Genomic DNA, 24402 nt, shown 5'->3' on the forward strand with positions numbered 1-24402 from the left:
CAGCCATCAAAGACCATCCGGGCGCCACACAATGAGAGCCACTTCACTCCTCCTAATGATACCAGCATACACTTGCATCGTTTACATGGCAGGCATTTGTACGTCTTCGAGAGAGTTCCTCATCCACAGATTCCTCACCGGGACACTACAGACGATCGAGGCTAAATCCTTTTTTTTTCCCTAAACACTTTAAAACACGCACAAAACCGGATTGATATACGTTTAGGAAATTCATGATGTGTTTGAACGTTTGATTATTCTGAATTGAGTCCATACGCAACTAGTTTGCAACCACAAGGTCTGAAAAGTGAAGCTAATCTGGCATTATCTTAAATCTGACGCATCTGCAAAGCAAGAAATGGCCCGGAGGGGGCTCTGCCTGCAAATCCAATTGTATAGAAGTCTATGAGAAAATGACCTTGCTTCTCAATTGATGTATTACCTCAGACAATGTTACACAATCCACTGTATGGTCTCAATCTCAAGTTTTAGGTCTTCTTTAGTACAGTATGTGGTTTATTTCAAATAATATGGTCACATTCAGAGTGGGAGGAGCAACATTGTGATTGAAAGGATGCTAACATGGTGTTAGAAATGAATTATTTTACTGGGTGTTCTTTTTCTACAGCAGTTAAATCCCTGTTTGTTTTGGTTAATAGGTAACATTTATGGTCTACAAGTACATATTTGTTCAGTTGTTTGACAACAGGAACAGAAACCTCAAATTCAGGAAGTGTTTGTTGTGCTGCATTAAGGTGCAATTGAAGTGATGATGGGGAGCAGCAGGGTTAACCAGCAGAACACACAGGCTGTGTCTGACTCGCTCCTTACTCTTATTTTTTTGGTTGCCAACGAAAAACAAAGAGAGGAAGACATTCAGGAGTCAACATATTGTTGGGGGATTTCCGTGTGGAAAGAGCTATTTACTAAAAACACATTCATGTCTTTTTTTGATTTATTTGCTGCTTGTGGCAAATATTTTGATTCCTTAAGCTTTGCAAGATTTGAAAATCTGAATCACATATAGTCCATCTTTGATGCAATTAACACTGTTTATGTACCATTTAATTGGTTAAAGGGGAACCAAAGCAGTTTGACACAAGTCTCTTTAAAGGTGTTTAGGAGTTTTACTGAATATATAATAATAATAATTATAGAAAAACTCCAACAAAGGAATTGTGAAGCCTAGAAATTGCCCATTGAAGTAATTGTGACTCATCATTTTTTGCTAAATCTGTTGCACTTTAATGCATTTTGCTTTTATCCAAACACTGACTATTCTTTCTCGTTTAAGCATAACACATATTTTAAGAACAGGATCCCTTTAATAGCATTTAGTGACTGTAATGTTACCGTAGAGAAAGTCCCATTAGTCACATCCATGTTAATACACTTTCTGTTTCCTTCCCTTTGTGCTGGAATGAGACGGAAACTAAGATGTGTGATGAGTGAGTGTGTGCTTGTGTGTGTGTGTTTCAAATAACTCCTGTGATCCCCCTCCTGCTGCCCACATAAGCAGGGTGTGTAAACAGGATGTCGACCCGAGCAACAGTCAACTATTTTAAAGTATGGCTTTGGCACACAGGCAACCTGCGCTTCATCTCTTCCCAGTCGGAGAACGGCGGCTGGAGGTAGACTCAACAAAATGGATGAGTTCACGAGCTGGATGTCTCGGGAGGCATTCATAAGACAAAGGAGAGGTACTGGGTGGTTTACCTCCCAAAACCTCACTAACAAAAACCTTGGTGACAACAGGATTTGAAAAAGTTGTACCTAGACTAAACAGATTTATTTTCTGATTAGAAAAGAAGGAGCGGTGTTTAAAAAGCAATATGATTCAAGAGGAGCAAAAACACTCGTGATATTTTCAGTGAAACAGGCTTTCCTTTTATAATTATCCCCCCCCCCCCATTTTTTCAACATAGCATCGCATCACTGTTCAATTTTCACCTCCATCTGTGTGATTATTAATCAGATCACACATCAATTGCCAGAACCAGCAAAGAAATTCAGCCTGTAATAAAACTGTCATGTGCTGTGGTATAAAGACAGATGTTGCCAGTTGTGTGATAACATAATTAAACTGTTCAGTGAGGGATTCCATAAAATTATTCAAATTGGACGAGCACTATCATTTTACCAATAAAGCAATTTGGGGCAATATGCAGTGTCATAACACTGATGTTATCCTCTCAGCCAGATTTTCCAATAAGTTGGAGCCTCTGCTTGGCCTCCTGTGACAATATGGACAATATGAACAATATACATGAAGATACCTGAGAGCTTCGGAGAGGTGGAGGAGGAGGAGGCTGGGAGAAACCAGAGGGAATCAAACACTTCAGAAGGATTTTTCTCTGTTTGTGCACATATAAGCCTTGTCTTCTTGTGAACCACTGTATTTCAATCCGAACATAGCGCTCTGTCCCTCTCGCCCTCGGCTCTGTGGCGGGGTACACGCTATTAGCAGAGATCTGAGGCAGGTCCTCTCTGACCTGATGCTGTGAACTGCCCCAGTCTGACCATTAGCCTATAATGTGGATTGAGCTCCAGAAACCAGCTGGCCCTGCACTGGCAGACCTGGCTTTTGGGCCGCCTTTCCGTGTTGCAAATACATTTTACCATTGACTTACATTGGGAAAGAGACTGCTGCAACTCAGCAGATGTATTTGTATTTTACACAAGTCAAATCACCAGGTAAATGGTCATTTAAGGCCATGTAAAACTCTTCAATAGTACATTTTCATATTATGTTTATTGGGGGTTTTCCCGTTCCTGTAGTGTGTCATATGGGTTTTACTGCATGTAAATGGTCTGCAAAGTCTAAAATCGGAGAGTTCCCTCCAGAGAGAGTTCTCTACCACACACTCCCCCCATGTCTGAATTGCCTCCATTGCACTCCAATTGGTTTACTCCCATAACATAGTGACATCACTATAACAATCGCGCTTCTACAGTATTGGCTAGTGCTCCAACACATTGTACGTGATGGGCTAAGGGGTTGGACATCTCTAAGAGGTTGATAAATCACAACAGAGGTGGCCAGCTAACCAATCAGAGCAGACTGGGTTCCGGTTTCAGACGGAGGGTGAAAAGAGGTGTTGCAGAACAGGCAGTATGAGAAAAATAAAGAGCTTTTTGAACATTGAAGCATGGAGACATGTCACAGGAGGGACACAAAATAAAAATATGAACCTAAAAATGAGCAGAAGAAGGCGTCTTTAACCTTCCATAGAAATAACAGGCCTGACAAGATCCAGTTTTCTTTATAGATCCATGGTTTGTATGTGTACTGTATATCTGTGTGTGTTTCTGGCTATGTACCTGTCTGACTGTGATAGCTAATCATGAAGCACCTCCCCCCTGAAGCTGAGCTCAGTGACAGTGGCAAAAAGACATGCATTTCCACCTTCTCAAGCCTCCACCAGGGACCATGTAAGCCCCCTGCATAATGCAAACGGTAAACCGGTGCCTGCTCAGCTCTTTTTGCGGCCAGCGTTATGCGTGTTACTCTCTCCTCTTTGCACACGCAACACCACGGACACCTTAACCACGCAGCCGGAGAGGAAGAGGAAGAAGAAAACATAATTGGCTGGCCTTATCTTGTGATGTGTAACAAAGCTTTAAAGGCACTTGTTTGACAAAGCAGACTGGATGGATGTGTGTGCAATAAAAGAAAAGCAATTATTCATCCCTGTTTTAGTTTTTTCCTTTAGAGATATTGTTAAGGGGATTCGTACAGTATCACTGAGAGGAAGAGACATTTTAGAAATCTCTCAAACTTGATTAAAAAGGCTCATCTAAAAGGCAGGATATTAATATTTAATGTTTTACAGTTTACAGCAAATTTCAAGTGAAGGAATCTATTGCTCGGTTAAACATGTGAGAATGCTTTGCCGAGATCGACCATACATCACAGGAAATACGTGAATGTCCTGAAGGCAGCAGCAAAAGCTAATAAAAAGTCATGATTGTGTATCTGACTGCGACACAACACCGCTTCCTGTTTCAAAATCATTCAAATCACAAAACAGGTTATTGCACAAACACTTCTCTTGTGTACTTTTGTGTTGTTGTTTTTTTTTTGCACCCCTACAGTATCTTCACTTCCTCATGAGAATAACGATAAAACCACAACTTCTGCAACGCAAACAAAAACACAGAGAAATAAAACACTGGGGCAAACACTTGAAGAATATGCGATATGCATGTTCTATAAAAAAGGAAATACTCATTTATTATACACAAGCAGCTGAAAACAAAAAGAGCGCAGCCTGTAAACAAACAACAACATGCACAACAAATATTTATGAATCTGTTACAACACCACCGGTTTCACTTTGAGTTCCTCAAAAAGTGAAATGTGCGACATTACCACAGCAACTTAGAGCGGAAAAAAAGCAGACGGCGTCTCATCCTCACTTCTTAACAAACAGTGTTTGACTTACTAATAGAGATGCTTAAATCGAGCTTATGGTCCACTTCCCCCAAATCTGACTAGTCCACAAGATGAATTCCCCTGTCAGAATCAAGATGATCAAACAGATTACAATTATTTCATCCCCCATCTTTATTAATGAGGACTGTCTTTCATAGTTATGTTCCCTAATAAGAATAAATGATATGCCACTGCCAGGTTTGTTGTTCGCGCTCACTCAGGGGACTTTCGCACGTTTGCACTTTGAGACGATTTTTAGATTGATTTTTGCATCACCTAAAGGGGTAATAGCATCTCTGAGAACAAAAGAATGCACTTCAGTGTGTCGTATTAGTGCGAGCTGCAAACACAACTTAAAAGAGAGGACTGGGAAATGCCACAAAAGTAAAAAGTTATCAAGTAATTGAGCGAAGATCGTAATGCCCCGGGGACAATTAACATGGTTCATGGTGCATGAGTGAAAATCCGGGGTTAGTCTAATGGGAGAATAAAAAAGACTGCCTGCCTTCCCAGTAACACAAGCATGGTAAGTAGACTATCAAAGCCCAGTGTCAGGAGCTGAGAGTGAGACATCTCATCCTCCGTCCTCATCCACGCGCCATTTGTCACACACAACAATTAATGCGCCTCCCTCTGTTTCAACTCCAACCGCAGGCTGCAGAAATTAACTATTGGATTTGTTTAAAAGGCATGAAGCAAAAAAAGTGCTTGCTATTTAGGACAGTAGAAAGCATGGAGCAGAAAATGCAATTGTAATACAATGAATTGGTAAGCAGTTTTATAATTCCTTTTCCTGCCGGGACAAATCCTGGAGAGTAATGGTGAGAATGAGGGGGATTTCTTCATAGACTTCTATACAAAAAGAAGAGTCGGACCCTGCTCGTGGAAAATAGGCTGCATGCTTGGACGCCTGGCTCAAGTCTAGCTGGGAAGCTTTACTTCCATCCATTCTTCGTGTCAAGTGCACATCTATGAGACTTTTTCATTCTCGTTCTCTCGTGTCATAAAGGTTTTTGTGCATGTAAATGTTCTGCAAAGGCTAAAATCCCTCCAGAGGGACTTTCTCCCCCCAAAACTCCACCCCTGCCGGAAACGCTTTGATTTGACTACTTTGTTTCTGTTATAGGCTAAGGGGCGGGACATCTCTAAGCGGTTGACCAATCACAACAGAGCTGGCCAGGTAACCAATCAGAGCAGACTAGGCTCATGCTCATAGACTTCTACATAAAAGACATTCAGAGTCCTGCTTGTGGAAAACAGAGAGCATGCTTGGACGCTTGGCTCTTGTCTAGCGGGGAGCTTTACTTTTATCCCCTCTTGGTGTCAAGTGCACATCCATGACACTTTTTTTTCTCCCCCCCCCACCCCTTTGTGTAAATGCATCAAAGTTGTAACCCTGTTGTCTTTGCAGAGCGAATCAGAATGTGCCCCTGGCAAAGAATGAAGGAAAAGTCAACAGGAATTAAGTTTCAGTGCAACTGTTTACTCAACTGTGGCCTGCAGTTATTGAAATGTTATCCATGGTTTTGTGTGACTACTGCAGTAATGAATTCAGTATGGCCGTGATTTTCTCCCTGACGACATGATCGTTTTAAGCTGGAAAAAAAAAGAGTAGGAGGTGAGGAGCAGATCTGTAGAGGCCTAAAGAACTACGACACTTTGATAAGTCTGTTTATTTATTGATCAGCTTCAGGTAATAATGTATTTCCCCTAGAAATTAGGAATGTTCTGTCCCATGAGCATTAGCACACTGTCGAGGAAATCCAGGAAGTCCACGTCACATTAGCTACAATCAAAAGCCATTGGTTAGGGGGGAGGGCATGTATCACCCTATTCAGTTTGTGCCATACAACTTGTATTTCTTGTTGTACCATATTATAATAATAGGGATTAACCCCTAATCGGCTTCTTCTGTGTTATTGAGTACAAAAGTGTCCCATCTTATTCCCTGAAAGTCATGATTCACAGAGGTATCCTGTTCCAAGGCACACCATGAACATGTTACACTTGGCCTGTACTGCATGTTTGCCCCTCCAATTATTACTTAAACAAATAAAGTGGTAGTAAAGGAGGGAAATCATTAAAATATACAACTTTTAACAATGTAAAAATAATCAGTTATGAGGTCATAGCACTTACTACCTGGGATATATAAGTAGGGCTGAGCAATATCCTTTTTTTTTGTGTTAAGATTTAGTTTTCTGGGCCACCATTGCGAATATGACACGTGAAAATGGTTGTTGAAGTTTGCTAAAGCCCAGTACATGGTCAGCAAGCTTTACCAGGTGATCTATCTGGCGGCCAAATATGGGTAATCTTTCATACCGTAATACCATGTCTAAACAACTACAGCTGATTATGACTGCATTGACCTGTTTGTAACACCGAGTGAGATGACAAACGGCTAAGCTGTCAGAGTGAGATATGGATGTGTTTGCTGGTTACCATCAGGTCTGACAACAGATCTGTGTATCACCGTGTCACATCATCATATCGGCCTGATGTCATGACGAATCTGCCATAAGATGATAGATGATAATAGTGAGTAACGGCTCGGCTCTATATGTTACGGGGCCGAGTCTCCCGCGTTGCATGGTGCATCATTGTTGCCCTCGCTGCGCAACAAGCTGACGGATGTGCTGTGACAACAGACAGCGGCGCAGAGCCTGTGCATCATCACCAAACAGCTCCTGACAACAACCCGAGTCGTCCTGTCGGATAGACCCAGATAGCAGAAGACACACTGATCTTTTCAATGTTGTTCCCTTAAACGCACTGTCGTGTGCCACACATAACGCTGACACCAACAGAAAGAGCTTGTCTGTTTGCCTCACAGTCTGAGACGCTGGAAATGTTTTTGGGCTCTGAACGCCGTCTCCGCCATCTCGCCGGTTAAGAGTGTGGCATTAGCTGTGAGTGTGAGGTGTGTTTACAACGAGCCAGGGGAAGATGCTGTCATCCCATTGGAAGTCACAGTATCTTAACTGTCTACAGAATCCTGCGACACCTACATACTTAAACTATGTCCGCCATAAATATTTCACCGAAATGCAGATGCCGCATGCCACGATAAACACAACCAAACACAATCACACAGAGAGAGCACTTCTTCGTCTTTAAATATTCAAAAAGGGCCTCAATATACATAAATAATAATAATAATGTGTTTATGTACTAGATGTACTTTGAGGTGCGATTAAATATTAAGTGGCACTTTAAGAGGGGGAAGAAGCCTGCTGTTGACATGTCTTAATAAAGCTAAGACAGGTGCGAAGTGGAGAGGGGGGTGGGGGGTGTACCTGGTGCTGCTGGAGATGCAGGAGGTCAGCGGCAGTCACCTCCACTGACGGCGTGGCACTTTTGGGCCCCCCTTCCTTGGGCCCGCCCTCCGCGCCCGCTCCTCCATTCTGATTGGCTGGTCCGTTGGTCTTCGCCTCCGTCCCAGATTCTTGCATCATGACTTGAGAAACCTGGGAGAAGATGCGGGAAAAACAGGGACGGGGGAGAAACAGCTGTTAAAACACACAGCAATGAGGTCGCATTTCAACTCCGGGCCAAACTATAAACATCTGTCATATCCTTCCCACACAATTTCACTTTTATTGCAGGTTTCCCTGTTGGTTTGTGCTTCCCTGTGTCTTGTTTGTTTGCTTGTAGCATGTGCACTGAGGCAAACACATGCTCATCCCGCAGAATAATGAGCCACTCTTTTGTTTTGTTTTTTGTCCGAGGCAGATTCTTTGCAGATGACAAGTCTGTATACTTTGAAAAGAGGGTTTTGTTTGTGTTCTCCATTATGGGAGGGATTGGGGTGGTCCGGCTTTGATCGGGGGGGGGGGACCCAACCTGAGTGAGAGCAGAGGAGCCCAAGAAAACAGTGGAGCTCCAAAACAAAACACTTTCTATGGAAATGGATATATTTACTCGCATGGCTCCCAGAAGAACCACGGCCGAATGGCTTTTTAATGGGAAACAGGGGCGACCGTGTGAGGCCTGCCAAAGGATCTCCATGAGAAACATCCAATCTGAGGCCGAGAGAAAACAGTCAAATCCTTCAGGGGTGCTCAATTAACACCAAAACACAGGTCTGAATATAAATAAAACCCTCCGACTTGTTGTCTTTCATAACTTAATCCAACTCAAAAGGATAACATATAAACACTGGTCGGAATCTGACAGCAGCAATCTGTGTGAGAGGTGAATACACAGCTATTTGCTTACATTGTACAACCTCTGCTCTGCTTTTGGATACACAAAAGGCAGACAGACTTGATGCCCCCACCCCCGCAACCCTTGCTCAGTCTCTCTTGGGACAAATGCCAGTGACGGCGGTGCGTTTCTGTGCCCCCGTATTCCTCAAATCAGCGGGATGATTTACAGCCATTGTGCGGCCGGTCGCGGGGCCCTCGGTGGCGCATGGCGTCTAGCCTCCCAATTCCAGGGCGGTTAATGAAGCTGACCAATTCAGGCAGAAGCGAATTAACTTGGCTGATTAATTATTTATATGAAGCAGAATAAATGCCTTTAAAACACTGGGCCTCATCATGAAAGAAGGTGAAAATGGAACTAAATGCAGATTTATAGTGGTGCGTTTAAGGCGTGTAATAGGAACGGGGGACGACGCCAGTTAATGTGCGCTCAACTACGCCGTGTGCCTCCAGAGGTGCAGATCTAAACAAGATGCAGACACACAGCCCAGACACCGTGGGGACACACACTCAGGCTGACAGATAGGAAATTGATGTTGACAACTTGTCACAGAAGAATATTTACAGAGCACAGGTGAGATAATAATCTAGATGTGGGGTTATTTAGAAGAAGTAAACAGCAGTATATGCTCTTTAAACCATTGATTGTGCATTTCAATGTATATTATAAAGCAAAATCCCTCGCCAATCATCACATCTCCAATCCCTCTAAATGTGTCAATCATAGAGGTCAAATTAAAATGTGATTTAGGGGTACAAACAAAACCCACATCACACAATACTGTCTCTATAAAATGCTCCATAAGTGAGTTAAACAGCATTTATCTGCTGATATATAACTGCTTTTTCCTTTTCATATTTACACGCAGACTCATTCAGTTTATTATATATATATATATATATATAGTATATTATCCTCTAATGTTATTATGATTATTATTGTTCAAATGTATATTTTTTGACCAAGTTGTTTGTTTATTTTATAGTATTTATCCTTTTTTCTTTATATTTCCTTAGTTTTACAAAGTTGCTTATCTTTTCTTTCTTCTCATACCTATTTTATTATTATTATTATTATTATTATTATTATTATTTTAACTGTTATTATTATTTCTTATTGTAATCTTTTTTTTTCTCTTTTTTTTTACATTTTGTTTTATTGTTGTTTTTATTTTATTTTATTTTTTTACGTGTATTTAATTTTTGTATATTAATCTTGTGTTTTCTTTACAATGTGATGCAGTAACATCATTAAGTGGGAGGCTTCAAATAAGCTTCAGTAAGATTTCTGCCTCTTCTTTCATATCATGTGTTATCTGTTGTAGGTTTGTGCATTTTAAAATTGCTCAACGATAAAGTTAAACTGTTCTGGGACAGTCGCCCAGCTCAGTAGCAGTTGCGGTGAGTTAAAACAGCACCAGAACAGAATTAAAGTCCTCTATGGTTCACGTCTCCTCCGTTGAAGAAGCACTCGTTGCAAGAAGCATATCCGAGTGAGTCATCTGACACTGTGGCCTGTGCCGGTTCAGTTGTGTGTCACTACGCCCACACACTCAGGGGCCTGTCTGAGCAGCTCGGGCCCGGCCTACAGGACCCGTTCTCTGTGCTGGAGCTAGAGCCACCCCCTCCTCCTTTCAGACAGATGTTGACCCGGCTCACCCTTTCAGTCTGGCACAGCCTCCCTCCATAATGGGATTTTCTAAACAAGGAGTGAGCACGAGGAATACCGCGAGATGGGACGCAGCCAGCCATTGCTCCACCTACAGGACCCCGCTCGCACCGATTCACCAATTAGAAACACACATTCTCGGGCAAAATTAAACGCCATTCGAAATAAACCATGGGCTGACGTTATCCCCCCCATTTATTCCTCAAATAAAAGAGATTTTTTTCCACATGCTGTGAAAAAAGAAGGGTCTGCTTTCTTTTCTGTTTTTCTTCCAATGCTTCATAAAGAAGGGTGGGAAGTAATGGCTATTATACATGCACTGTCATTCCATGCGAAATTTTCATAATTATAACGGAAAGGCGTAAATTTCCAAATGCATGGCGTCTCCAAAAGTAATCAAGGGAATGAGCCGCGGGGCTATTTTAATGTATGCAAAAACTAGTGACCCACAATAAAGGGAGGGAAAGGCTACAATGAATGCAAAGTAATGCGCGCATGCTTAGAACCGGCACTGATGAGGGGATGGCTAAAATTAACACCCAATTAATTTTCGAATTGACAAACAAATGAAACCCATAAATCTACTTTCTCATTAATTTCACCACAGAATAATTCAAAGCTGCAATATTGTGAGAGGAGAGAAACTGGAGGAATGAAGAAAATGGAAAATGGGCATTATCCATCATAAACATCAAGAAGATAGGAAAGAGCCTTATTAGAGAGTTGCGCTGATAACAACGTTAATCTGTGAGGCAGTGAGGTGGGGACGCCATCGTCAGCTGCTCGGACACGTGACTCGGCCCGGGTAATGTTTATCTATCTATTTATTTTCCCTCTGCTCATGGGATTGCCTCGTCTGCGATGACTTAAAAAGCTCTTTCCATCAGGTCCATTTATACAACAAGTACGAATATAGCTGTAATTATGGGTCAAGTGTCCTGCTATAAGGAGGTTCTTGGGGTTAAAAGCGTATGTATTTAGCTCCAAACACAACATTTCAACATAAAACAACACACAAACTGAGATATGAGAGAAAAAGAAATGGCATTATTAATGGAGCTTGTCAGATTTTTGTTATCTTTGTAAAAAAAAAATAGTTTCAAGAACAATAGAAATAATGGAAATTCCAGGAGATGAAAACAAGGCAACAACAGTTGGTAGGAAAGAAGAACTGGCTGTGCTGTTGATTATTAGATGCCTGTCTGTTCCTTTGGTAGGGGTAGGGTTGGTGGGGTGGGAAGGGGGGGGGGGTGGTTGCAAAACAAAACAAGTGTTTGGAACAAATACTGGATAATAAAAAAAGGTCAGAGTTTCTGTTTGTTGACAGTTTGTTTTGTTTTCCGTGCCTGGAATATGGGGAGTACAGTACAAACAAGAGTCACATGTGTCTCCCACATGACCAGACAGGTTGAAGGTTAAGAACAGCCGGCGGCCAGAGCTCATCAGCCCTTCCTCTGCTCCCCCCCCCCACCTTCTCTCTCTCTCGCTGGAAATCTAATGCCTGTCCCCCTGTCATGCTTGCCTGAAATTCAACAGCTCAAACAAGTCAGCAGTCGATTCAAGGTAGGGTCGGCGTGCGCAGCTGTGCTTTGACCCTTCTCCGTGTTCTGTTTTTCTTTAATGCTCATGACAGTAGAGCCTCCGCGGCCACCTGCTTCAATGTGCAGGGTTCTCACACAGCCCGTGTTTACACAAGCACACAACAAAAGCACAACATCTCTCGGGCGGGAGATAAAGACGCGCCGAGGACGACACAAAGGGGAAGAGGTTCAATTTAGAGCTGTTTAAGTTCGGCCTGGTTGCCAGACTAGACAACACATCGGCGTGGACTAAAGGTACAACAACAGGACAGCTTCTCAAGGTTCTCTTAAGAGTCTTGTGTTTGGCTGTATTTTGGCTCCGGATTCGAGGGAGAAGTCAAAAGACAAACAAGAGCTGTGTCTTAAATAATCCACAACCCTCATCACTGACAACAAAGTACGCCAACATGGGGATGTCACGAGAACGGATGCTAGGGTACAAAGCCGATAGCAATACTTCTGACGACGTGATGGTACTGCAAGTACTGCAGGTTCAAGTAAAGTGTACAAATCCCAAACTAGGCAGTAAACGTATTATAGACATATCTTGGAGGACCGTCATTTATTGTCCCTCATAATGCTTCAATGTAAACAACAAACAATAACAAGCTAATCTTCTTAGCAGCCTGTTGGCAGCACACTTCAGCCAAGCTAAATAGCAAAGTTAGCAGCTAACAGAGGTTGCATTTGGTTACAAATGTAAGCATAATTTAAGCTCTATGTAGTAGCAATAAGTACTGGGTGATGGCAGAATATAACTATTACATAGCACAGTTCAGCCAAGCCAAATAGCAAAGTCAACAGCTAACAGAGGTTGTATTTGGTTACGGATTTTTTTAACAATTAAGCTCTATTCAGTAACAAAAAGTATTGGGTAATGGTCAATTATAAGGTCTTCAAATTAAATCTACAATGTTTTTTCACGAGGAAGTTGTATCCATAAAGTTGTTTGAAGTCTTTTCATTCTCAGAGCGACACAAAATATATAGTATATTACAGATTGAACTACGACCTCTAACATTCTAACACAGGGGTGTCAAACTCAAGGCCCACAAGCCAAATCCGGCCCGCCACCTCAGTTTATGTGGCCCGCAGGAGCTCGCAAAGAATCACATAACTTTATCATGCGTTTAATGCCGCTTTATATTATACTTAAATAGTGCTTGAACTAAAAAATATGTTGATCTCTGATTGATCAGATGTGATGAGTGAACATAATCTCAGAAATTCAGGGGATTTATGTAACGGTAAGACAGAGAAATGTAAGTGTGCACCCAAAGACTTCTGCTCTCAGGGAGATATTAATAAGGATATAACTAAAACCAAAAATAATCCAATACAGAGGCAATTATGTAATATAAAACATATTGTACATATTATACATGTGTATTTATAAAGTCTTAAAGTTACGACCGGCCCTTTGAGGCCAACCATAATGTGGCCCGTGATGAAATTGAGTTTGACTCCCCTGTTCTAACACTATATCCACAATGATTTAACGCTCAATTGGATAATGACAATTGTGGAATTTCATTGGTATTGATATCAGCTTCTACATTTCTTGTATTGGGGCATTCCTACTCCAACAGACAGTAATTGGGCTAAATCCCAATAGCTTTTCCAAACTATAGTCTGACATCCCACTGAAGCAAGGCCTTCTGCAAACCAGAAGCACATTGATCAAAACTCATACTGCTGCTCTGACAATCCTCAGTCCGCTGAGAGGAGCTGACGGCGGGGATGACATTCTACCAAAAGAGACTTCTCAGTCAGACCAAACAACCATGTAATCTCCTCAGCCACTTTATCCAATTCTCAGATAAGCATTGCATATCTGCTGCAGCAGTACCAACACACAGCCCAGCCCCAGCAACTAATACCTCAATCACAAACCCCACATGAGCCCCAGAAGTAAGTTCTTCCCAGACCTTGTACGGGGTGTAAGCAGACCACTCATGCTGGCAAACAAAGCATCTGTTTGTTTAATAAGTGATTGCTGCCATGGCTACAGTAAACAGGAGGCGCTGGGGTTTTGTGTTTATGAACAAACACATCTCCTTGTAGGAAAAATTTAATATTAACCAGGTGGAATGATCAGCCGATTTCCTAGGTGACACTCAGGGCAGGCGTAGTGTAAACAGGTTGTGGGAGGGGAGGGGAGGCGAGGAGAGGGGAGGGGGGCCAGGCTTTAGGGAATCAAGGTTGATGCAAATGCAGCTTGGGCTAGAATAAACAGCGAAGCAGAAGTCAAGATAAACAAAAAGTCATTCTTTTGACATTTGAAGGCGCATTAAGCCGGTGGGTTGCAGCTGCTCGCGAACAACCATGAATGAGAACAAGCTGGGCGGGCAGCGGGCCGGGGCGAGGTGGTCTCCTATGGAAACACATCTTTGTCAAGCGAGGCAACCAAGTGTTTCTTCCAGACACCAACAAACAGTTGCTCCCCACAACAGCGCAGCGAGGAACTTGTAAAAACATGTTAAACATTTACCTTGTTCAATTATTCAGTAACTAGGTTTGTGGAAATAACAAAGGATGTCTCTGGGAGCTGGCACTCAGGGTATGGAGTGTACAAAAAAACAACAACAACAAGAAAGGGAATTGGTGGAATTGAATCTACAAGAAATGTTATTTATCAATAATAAAAGTGCGTGGCTTTGATTACTGCATGTATGTGCGGCTTTAACAGATCCCGAGCTACTTCAGAGGCTAAATCAAACACTTTGTCCTAGAGTAGTGATTACAAAAGACAAGGAGGTATAGGGACTTCTCAAGCTGCACGTCACCTTGACTATGAATTTTTCATGGGTACAACAACTTGCCATCTGCTGAGTTGAAGTCATCCAATGAGGCTTCTCTACCCAGAATACAGTGTTTTCTGTCTCCTACTGATTTCATTTCGTGCCCTAAAAACTGCTATACCCAACTTAACTTTATAATAATCCTAATGAGCGGTGCAGTGATGATGTATTTTTGTAGGCCGACCCGGAAGTTAGCATCACAAAACAGTCCCTCATCAAAAATCTATGGGAGTTTCCCATTGGATTTCCGTATATATTGCAAAATCACATGTTTATGATGCTCAACTTGTTTCGTTCAGCAGGATAATCCCCACACATTAACACCACTTTGTGATTTTTGAAGTGTAAATTCAATCGGCTGTAAGGAAATGCCAACGCTAGGCTAAGAAGGAACTACAATATGAACCATCCAGAACTCTCAGGTCTTCTGGGACGGGTCAGCTTTCTGTCCCCAGAGTCAGAACAAAACAAGGAAATGCAGCGTTCAGTTATTATGCTTCAACTATCTGGAACAAAGTACCCGGAACCTGCAGGCCCGCGGCAACTCTCATTACTTTTAAATCCAGGCTGAAGACCTTTCTTTTTGCTGCTGCTTTTACTTGAACTGTTCTTATATTGCACTGTAACTTGTATTCATGTATGTTATACCTTTGGTGTTTATTTTATTATCTTTGCTTTTTAATTACTGTTTTTTAAATGCCATTTTATAAAGTGTTTCTGCTGCACTATTTCAAAATGCTTCTAATGTCTTTAATTTTTCTAAAGCCCTTTGAATTGCCTTGTGTTGAAAGGTGCTATATAAATAAACTTGCCTTGCCTTACATCGTGGTTGCATGGCTCCGCATCACCAACGCTAAGCTAAAGGCGGCCATGTGACAGTTTGATGACATGTTGTCACTTGGAGTTTATATCGGAGAACAAAACATGAAAATCTTATTTCAGGCTTCTAACCACAAACACATTCAAAAACCCAATGACATTGAGACTTGGGAATAACTGAAAGTGGTAAAATGCTTAGTTATTTCCAGGTTTTAGGACTCATTTCTGCACCACCCTTTCAGGATAGGATTCACAAAACCTATTTCTACATGTGAATATCAACCTATTATCATGCTACAAGCTCAGTTGAATTCCAAGACTCCGTGGTGAAGTCAAGTTGATCCATAATTTCAGAAAACACACAAGCCAGTTGGTCTCTTGTGCATGGAGCCGAGTGAGGAACCCGTCGGTGTGAAGGCCTGCTGTGCTCAGACAATGATGGAATGTGCCAAAGTAAGGCAGGCCACGGTATTTTTAGTACAACTAGGGCCGATGGAGACTGAGTAAATAGAGAAGTCTAATGAGTTTAAATCTGGTTGTACATGAATGGAATAGTAATTCTGGGATGTGGAGCCTCTTTTAGGAGTGGTTCGCCACACATTTTCTCATCGGCTCTCCTTCATTTGACATTGATAATCCCGCTCAGATGTGGCTCAGGCCCATTAACACTGCAGCGAGAGGACAGACACCAGGAGACAAAGGGGGACTCTTTTTCTGACCACAGGCTCAATGCACAGGGACAAAAAAAATAAAAACAGGCATTGCTTCCCCCTCAAGCTCATCTTACCAATTAAACCTGTCAAACATGCAAAGAAAAACACAACTTCAATCTATCGGCGTCCTGTGGGATCTGCGATAGCGCTTATTGTTTTAACATTACTTAAAGTATGTCATATATTTTTAATCATTTTTGGTAGTATTCATGGAAGGGCTGCTCCCCTGGGTGTGGGAACTCGTGGAGGGGAAATGTGTCACATGCATTTTCCTGGGAAAACCAAGGTTAGCCTTAACGAACTTGTCTAATTAATACCTGCGCTCAGAGAGGACAATATTATTAGAGTGGCTGTCAACTCGCTGGAGGAGAGCACACTTCCTCTGTCGGCTGACAACATGTAGCCTAATCATTTTTGTTTTGGGGGGGGGGGGGGGGGAAGCTTTGCAGTTCTGTTAAATCACCAAGACAGACTTGTGGTAAACCGCCGCTCTACACACAAAGTAAGCCGCTAATTACTGTGGAGTAAGTCATCAAGTGTGGTGGATGCATTTATTATGATTCCTCGATGCATGATAGCTGAGGAAACTTAACACCCGCTATTTAAATAATCTTTAGCTCTGTTAAATCTTTCTCTACATGCACAAACACAGGTGAACGTCTCCTAGCTCTTTTACTTATAGTAGCTCAAACAGAGATTAGCTTTTGATTTTCTGGACGGAATCGTAAATCTTTACTTTTAAACATGCAACATCACCACCAAACTGCCTCTTTAAAGGAATATTTCAACCACAAAATCATCATTTGTTTATGTTATCGTGAGTTAGTGAAACCTTTTGTCTTGCATCCACGTTGATCGAGTTTCCACAAAATATGAATATATTCTTGATAAACAAAAGGCCTCGTTACCAAAAACTGAACCATATCAAAACATCTGTGTGTAAAAATGTGTTATTGCTATCCTTGGATTTCCCAGAAAGGTGCATTTGACACATTACGTCAACACGAGATTGTATTCTTACCACCGCACGGACAGCCCTAAGAAATGTTAAGTATCTGATATGATGTTTCACGTACCCTAAGTAACACATGATAGTAATGTTTCTCTGTGGAGGTGTGCAAGAAAAACAACAATTTCCAGCCAAATTCAAGGTAACAAGAGGTCATTGATGTCCAAATGAACCTGTTGTGGGTGAAGTATTCCTTTAAAATGTAACACAATAGCCATGTTGCTATTTCGTCACAGTCACTGCTATGGGACTGGCCTTCCCCATTGACCCCTCCCCTACTGCTTCTGAAGGAGCCTCAACGTAGTCCAGGGGTCGTTTCAGCCTAAGAAGCGTGTTATTATTTTAAGAGCTGCAGCGTTCAGACAGGGTTAGAAAGGAAAGGGAGTTTTGCACCTTCCATTAAGCAGTTAAACTGAAGACAAAGGGGCGAGGGGGGCTAAATACCAAAAGACCTTACATGAATTTCTGCCTTTTAATGGAATCAGGTTTTAACAACTCTTTTTTTCGTTAAATACAGCCCATGTCAGGAGGGATGCGTCCCACTCGTAAAGCAGCACAATGACAATGTACAGTGGCACTAATACAAGGACATAGTTCATCATGACATTTTCTGCAATTCCCAACTGATTAGGGTCATTATGTTGGAGGCCTGATTTATGTTGTCATTTCCTCTCACCGATCCTGCATCAATGAATCTTAATGAATTGGTAAATAAGGGTGAAGATTACACTGTGTGACACGGCAACATTTCTCACCCTCAACGGCCGAGATTTATGTAGCCAATTAGGGACTAACAGAGAAAATTGGCTGGCAGAAAAATAATATTCTTTATGGCGCAAAATGGAGGAGCATTCTCAGTGAAGGGCAATTGTATTGTCTGTGTTAAAGTCCATAAAACACCTTCCGAACCCACCTTCAAAAAGAAAAAAAGGGGAGCCTGCGAGGAGAGGTCAGGTTTAGAAAATTGTGAGCTAAAGTCCTTAGCATTCACCACGGGCTACACACATGTTTGATCAGTATAAATACACCCCTGTGTGACAAACATGTTTACCTTCTCCCAGCAAACATCAGACACCATGAGGTGCTGCTTCTCTAATGAAGACGCAGGAGCTTTTTCATCCAGGCTAGCCCTCTGTCGGAAATATGGCTCTTTTATACACACATCAAAAAGCATTTGTACACGGGGAAAAACAAGAGCATTTGCCCCAAACATACAATATTTTTCAATTAGCGAGTGAGGAAACGTGGTAAAAAAAAGACTCTTCATCTCTCCATTCAAAGCAGGGATATCAAAATACAATCAGCTCTTTGAAGATATCTGTGATCAACACATCGAAGAGGACATATACAATATGATGAGGGGCTCTTTAACTATCCCCGGGTACATCGTTATCACATGATTTTTTTTATTTCCCACATGCAGATTAAGGGGAAGATGATTATAGCAAACTGTTTGTGTGTATCAATACAAAGTGTGAGAACCTTGCCTCGCTTATTAATACCAAGTTCTTAAAAGAGCACTCAGAGTTATAATGAGAGCCTTTATGTATTACATATTGTGACTGGATTTAGTGTGAGGAAGCGGCTCTCCACATCAAACAAGCTGGCCTCGCTATTAGGCGCGGGGGCTGAGGGATGCTGTGTGAAAAGGGGTGGAAAATTAAAGCTGAAGCAACGCAGGGAAGGGCTTAATTTACTGGCATGTACAGTATGCAAATGAGATTACTCTCAGCTTAACTGCATCATTTATGTCCATAATAACAGCATCATCATTACAGGGCTCAAATTAAATTACACTGTAATTAGCATATCAAAGTGATTGGTTAAAGTTTAAAACAAATACGCAATTTTGTTAATGAACATCTGTAATCACCGTGTAGACTCTGAGTGAAAACATCCAAAACAAATATGTGTTTTGGAGAAAGGGGAGGACTATCCCTCCCAAACGGCATGTCTGTCAGTGTGTGTTGGATGGGGGTGTTTTTTTACCTGAAGAGCTCCACAGTCTCAGGATATATTTCCCAAACTCCAGGAGATCAAAGATCCAATTTCCCACACTTGCCACTTCAGGAACTCATCAATAAAATACTAATCACTTCACGCCTGATTCTGAGAATGGAGCCGCAGCCCAAGGCTTAGGGAAGACTTCCATATCACAGAAAAACACCTCCGCTCCGACTGTCTTTGACTGCTGTTGAAGGTGCACATGTATAATTTGCAGTCAGGTTTAACCAATAGCTGTCCTGCCTTTCCCCCTCCTGATAAACATGGCGAGTTTTAAACGGTGAGCACTTCTTCCGACCTTTGACAGAAACCCCACACACCTTATTCAACTTTTTTTTGACCCCATATTTATTGGTTTAATTCAGGAAGCTTGTGATGAATTTAGTTTTTCAAAATAAAAGCCCAAAAAGAAACAGTATTCTTTCAGGAAACTATGGAGGAGGATTGTATTTATAAAAAAAAAAAAAAACTGCCCTAGAAAATGAGTACATCCTTTATGGAAACTCTGGATGAGGATTGTTTATCTTCAAAACAAAAGTCCCAGTAAGTAAGTTTATCCAAACTGAAAGTTGCACAAGAGGATTGGTTTCAAAATAAAAGCCCCAGAAATGATGGGATTCTTACAGAAAGCTCTGGACAAGGATTGTTTTTCAAAATGAAAGTCCCAGAAAGTAATAGATTCCTTACATGAAGCTCCAGAAAGATCGGTGTAAAAATAAAATCCACAGAGAGTAACAGTATCCTTACAGGAAGTGCCGGACAAAGATTGTTTTTCAAAATAAAAGCCCCTAAGATGTAAATGTATCCTTACAGGGAGCTCTAAATTAGGATTTTTGTGCCAGTTACACAGACAAAATTCTTGATAGGGAATTTTGTAGTTCAGATTTTATCATTGATCGCACAACATACAACAGCCCCATGAATACCTTTGCTACCCACTTTCAATTATTATCAGTACAGGTATTTTGTCATTAATTCAACTAAAAAGCAAAAGGCAGCAGTGGCGTACACCATCAGAAATGCACTCGTCAAATTTTAAAGAAGTGGCATGTTATTTTATTCATTAAGAAATCCATTAAAGGGCCTTATTCCTTGCAAGTATGTGAGAGATGTGCCTTTCAAGGTAGAGCTAGGGCAAATCCACTCCATCAGCTAATGATGGCACTCATTACATAGAGAAGCTGGCTAATGAAGGCGCGGTGGCCGGCCGATCCCCTCACCCAGCATAAAGCCCTATGAAATGCTAATATCTCACTTCTAATTAAAGGATACTAAGTCCAAATGCACCTTCACGGCTAGTAGCTGGCAACATACATTTTATTTTTCAACACTACAGTACACCCGGAGATGTGCCTGAGCAACATTCCATTAATTCATATTTAATACCCCCACTAGTCCTGCGTTTGCTATCTCCTACTCTCTCCTCTCAGCGTTCTGCTGTGAGTGTGCACATCATTATGCTTTCTAAGAGTCTTCTTTCTGCTTTTTGTTGGTGCGTACATTACTTTAAAGTGCTTCCAGAAATAAACACATATGCACACGGCAGCCTTTATGTGTGTTTCACAGGGGAAAGGTCAGGACAAAAACAAAAGAACAACTGGAAAATATGCCAGTACGACCCCCTGCTCAACCTGTATACATTTACAGTGTTTACACATCTTTGGCTGTAAATGTGTTTACAAGAAAACCTGCTGCCCTTCTCAGAAACTGACCTTGACGCCAGTAAACAACCCTTTCACAAAGTTCATTAACGTCAACGCGGGTATAGTCTTTCCCCTCAGATAAAGCAGCAAAGGTCAGTGCCATTAGCTTATCAACATAATATAGCTGCACTGGAGTTGAAATTATAGTGAAGCCTGGACAAACACTAAAGAAATAATGGACAGGACGTTCCCTTCAGCAGCTAAATGTATGACATAACTGAACACTATCACAGTAATCATCGCAAAGTTAAAAATGTCAACTTACGACTAATTATTGGCCCGCTTACGCACGGCTGCGTGTGTGTATGCTTCACAAATATCAAAGTCACTGTTGACTCAGAATATGCTTTTACACACTGGCCTTTCGCCAAGAAGATGACATTTTTCCAGGAATTTGAAAAAGTGTCTCGTTTTAGTGTGAATGTCTAAGGATCTTTCTAAATAAGAGGGATGTGTGAAATATGTCTTGTACTCAACCTTAATATTTCCATGTAATGCTACATATAATTGAACTCCACAGAATTTCGGATCATCATCATCATCATCATGTTTTTACACACTAGGTTTTAGTGCATGTAAATGGCTAAAATCCCAAAGTTCCCTCGAGAGGAAGTTTCTCTCCCACTCACCCCCCCACCTGCCTGAAACGCCACCATTGGACTCCTTTGTTTACTCCTTTGCTCTTCTATTGGCTAGCGCTCCAACATATTGTACGTGATACACTAAGGGGCGGGACATCTCTAAACTGGTGACCAATCACAACAGAGCCGGTCAGCTAACCAATCAGAGCAGACTGGGCTCTGGTTTCAGACAGAGGGTGAAAAGAGGTGCTGCAGCTCAGGCAGTATGAGAAAAATAAAGAGCTTTTTGAACATGAAAGCAGGGAGACATGTCCCAGTAGAGGAACTAAATACAAATATGAACCTGAAAATGAGCAGAATAGGGCCCCTGTAACCCTTTATTTATCCGCCCAGTATTTTAAAAAGTAACTATAATTAGCTGCACATTTTCTAACTTCCAAATAGTGGCCTTTTGGATATGCATATTATAAAAAGTTGAAATTCTTCTTGTGCTCTACCTTAATATTTCCATTTTATGCTCCATAAAAATCCACTCCACTGCACTTTGGAAGCTAATATTGTTATTTTGACTCTACTACATTTCTACCTATAAATCAAATGATGTGCTCATTTGGTACGATGCAGTACTGAACTACTCATCTGCCTCGTATTCATATATGATCCATGTTGACGGAAGTTAAATAAGGGCACTTTGGATATGCATTTTGTAAAAGAAACAACAAAACACCAGCAGAACACAACAGGATCTATTGAACATGACTGCACCACAATTTATTCAAAGTAATGCTTTTTTTTGACTTTCAGTTTTTCTTTTAAATGGAAGACTTTTACACTTACAGTAGTGCATGGTTTGCCAGAGGGTAGCAGTAAAACGCATGAATTTAAAGGTCAGTGTTAAGAACATATCACATGACGTCTGTTTGATCTCGGCCCAAGTATTTTCCCAAGGATTCTTGGGCTCTGTACTGTGTAAATCACGCTGCCTGACCTTCTACATTCCTCATGCTCCGTCCTCCCATTCATCCACAGGCACAGATAATACTGGGCAAATATCATAAACGTGAGGATTTTAGGATTGAGGTGAGGCTGCCATCACCCTCCACCAACTGGGGAAAAGAAAGCCCATGCATCTGAAAGAACCTTATTTCTTAACCTCCTGCCAGAATAACCTGTGCTGAGGCTGCCTGACCCTAAAGCCTAATAGCCTTTATACTGACAGTCCAGGGAGAATACTCACAGGTGATTGGACATTTGAGTAACAGACACATCTGGACATTTCTCATGTGCAATATATACTTATTATACATGTTCTATTATTATTAGTAGCTGATTCGTCACTACGTAAGACTTTAACAACACTAGTGTGTCAAAACTGTGCAATGTACACTTTGAGTATGCTGCTTTTTAACTTTGGATGTTCTTTTGATTTGTATTTCTTTATTGTGTGCTTCCCTCTTTTTGTAAACGTTACGTCTAGTCATTTATATCATTTCTTTTACCTGCTTTGCTAATAAAGGATACTAAAATCTAAATTCCATATGAATTTTGTCCTGAAAACCCAATTCACCCCAAGATAAATAATGCATTATTATTCAGATTCTGTTCCGAGACTATGTGCGGATGCAGTATTGTACATGTGATCTGCCCAGTGTTTTAAAAAGTAACTAAAACTGGCTCTGTGTTGACAAACTACTAAATTGCTCTTGAATGATTTGTTTGTGATAAAAACAGCATTTTAATAGATTTAAATTCTATAATACTGTAAAAAGAATCATTTAAAGAGTACTTTACGTGGATTGTTAAAAATACTATGTAATTTCAGGACTTGTACTTGTTATCGAGCATTATACTGTTAGACCATTGAATTCCTTTACCTTTCCTCTTTCCCCAAGGGTTAAATCACTGCTTTATTCATCCTACAATAACAAACAACACATTTGCATGATAACTTCAGAAAACTACATTTCCCCCACTCTCCAGAGTTCTTATTTACTTGTTTTGTGATTTTAGTACAGTATAATAAAAAAGCAAAGCCTGGCCAAGACTTCTCCAGTTCCAACGTGGCCTCGGCTTCAGGCCAGGGCGTGACCTGTGGCTGAACTGAACTCTGCACGGCCACCCCAAACACATCCAACCCCCCCAACACCACCACACCACACCCCCCTGATAAATAAGTGAACACAGCAAACAGAGGCCCATCAGTCAACCTGCACACAGCTAACACCAGGACAGGGACAGAGATCGATGGAGAGATACACACAAAGAAATACAGAAGGAAGACAGGGGACAAAGACGGAGGAGGAGGAGGGGAGTTGGGGGGGGGGGTATATTGTGAGGGTATCTAACAGTGAAGAGTAGATAAATATCACACGGGATTCTGCGCCAAGCAGCGTGGAAGGCCAAGTACTGTAAAGGCAGTGAAAGCAGGGCTTATTTTGCCGAGCTGTGACATTTGTTTCTTATTGTCTAAGTGGCAGCTGAAAGCGTCTCCCCGCGCGGGGCCCCTCGGCTCTGCTCCGGGGCCGCTTTGACAGGGAGGTAACCATATTAGGACGCGTATGGTAAAGTAAACAATAACATAGTTGCAATGAGATGGAAATTTTTCAGCTAATGGTGTTTGTCATTCCTGTTTTCAGTGCACTGAGCGGCCCTGTGTTTTTTTAGCCGGGCCGCAGAGACTTTGTTTATGAAAACAACGCAGCAGCCAAGGCTAAAACCGGAGCAAAAGAGAAAAACTGTAAATAAATAGCAGTTAAAAAATGCCTTCACCTTTTTCAATTTGATTACATAAATAAACCCACATTTGGGTCGACAGGCGGCTGGATATGAAAATACATATTTTCCTCTCCAGTTTGTCCCTCCCTCCACACTGATACACCA

At 41.5% G+C, this 24402-nt stretch overlaps 1 protein-coding gene across 10 annotated transcripts in view; it reads right to left on the reverse strand.

Moving 5' to 3' along the window:
* The window catches only part of foxp1b (forkhead box P1b), a 187828-nt gene that overhangs the window by 90413 nt on the left and 73013 nt on the right, over positions 1 to 24402 (reverse strand). For all 10 annotated transcript variants that reach the window (XM_063910559.1, XM_063910560.1, XM_063910570.1 and 7 more), the window contains one exon: positions 7735 to 7905. In XM_063910559.1, the coding sequence (XP_063766629.1) occupies positions 7735 to 7893 (159 nt within the window). In that variant the 5' untranslated portion in view covers positions 7894 to 7905. The remainder of the gene's footprint in view (positions 1 to 7734; positions 7906 to 24402) is intronic.

Source organism: Eleginops maclovinus, chromosome 20 (genome assembly GCF_036324505.1).
Source record: "Eleginops maclovinus isolate JMC-PN-2008 ecotype Puerto Natales chromosome 20, JC_Emac_rtc_rv5, whole genome shotgun sequence".
Lineage (NCBI taxonomy): Eukaryota > Metazoa > Chordata > Actinopteri > Perciformes > Eleginopidae > Eleginops > Eleginops maclovinus.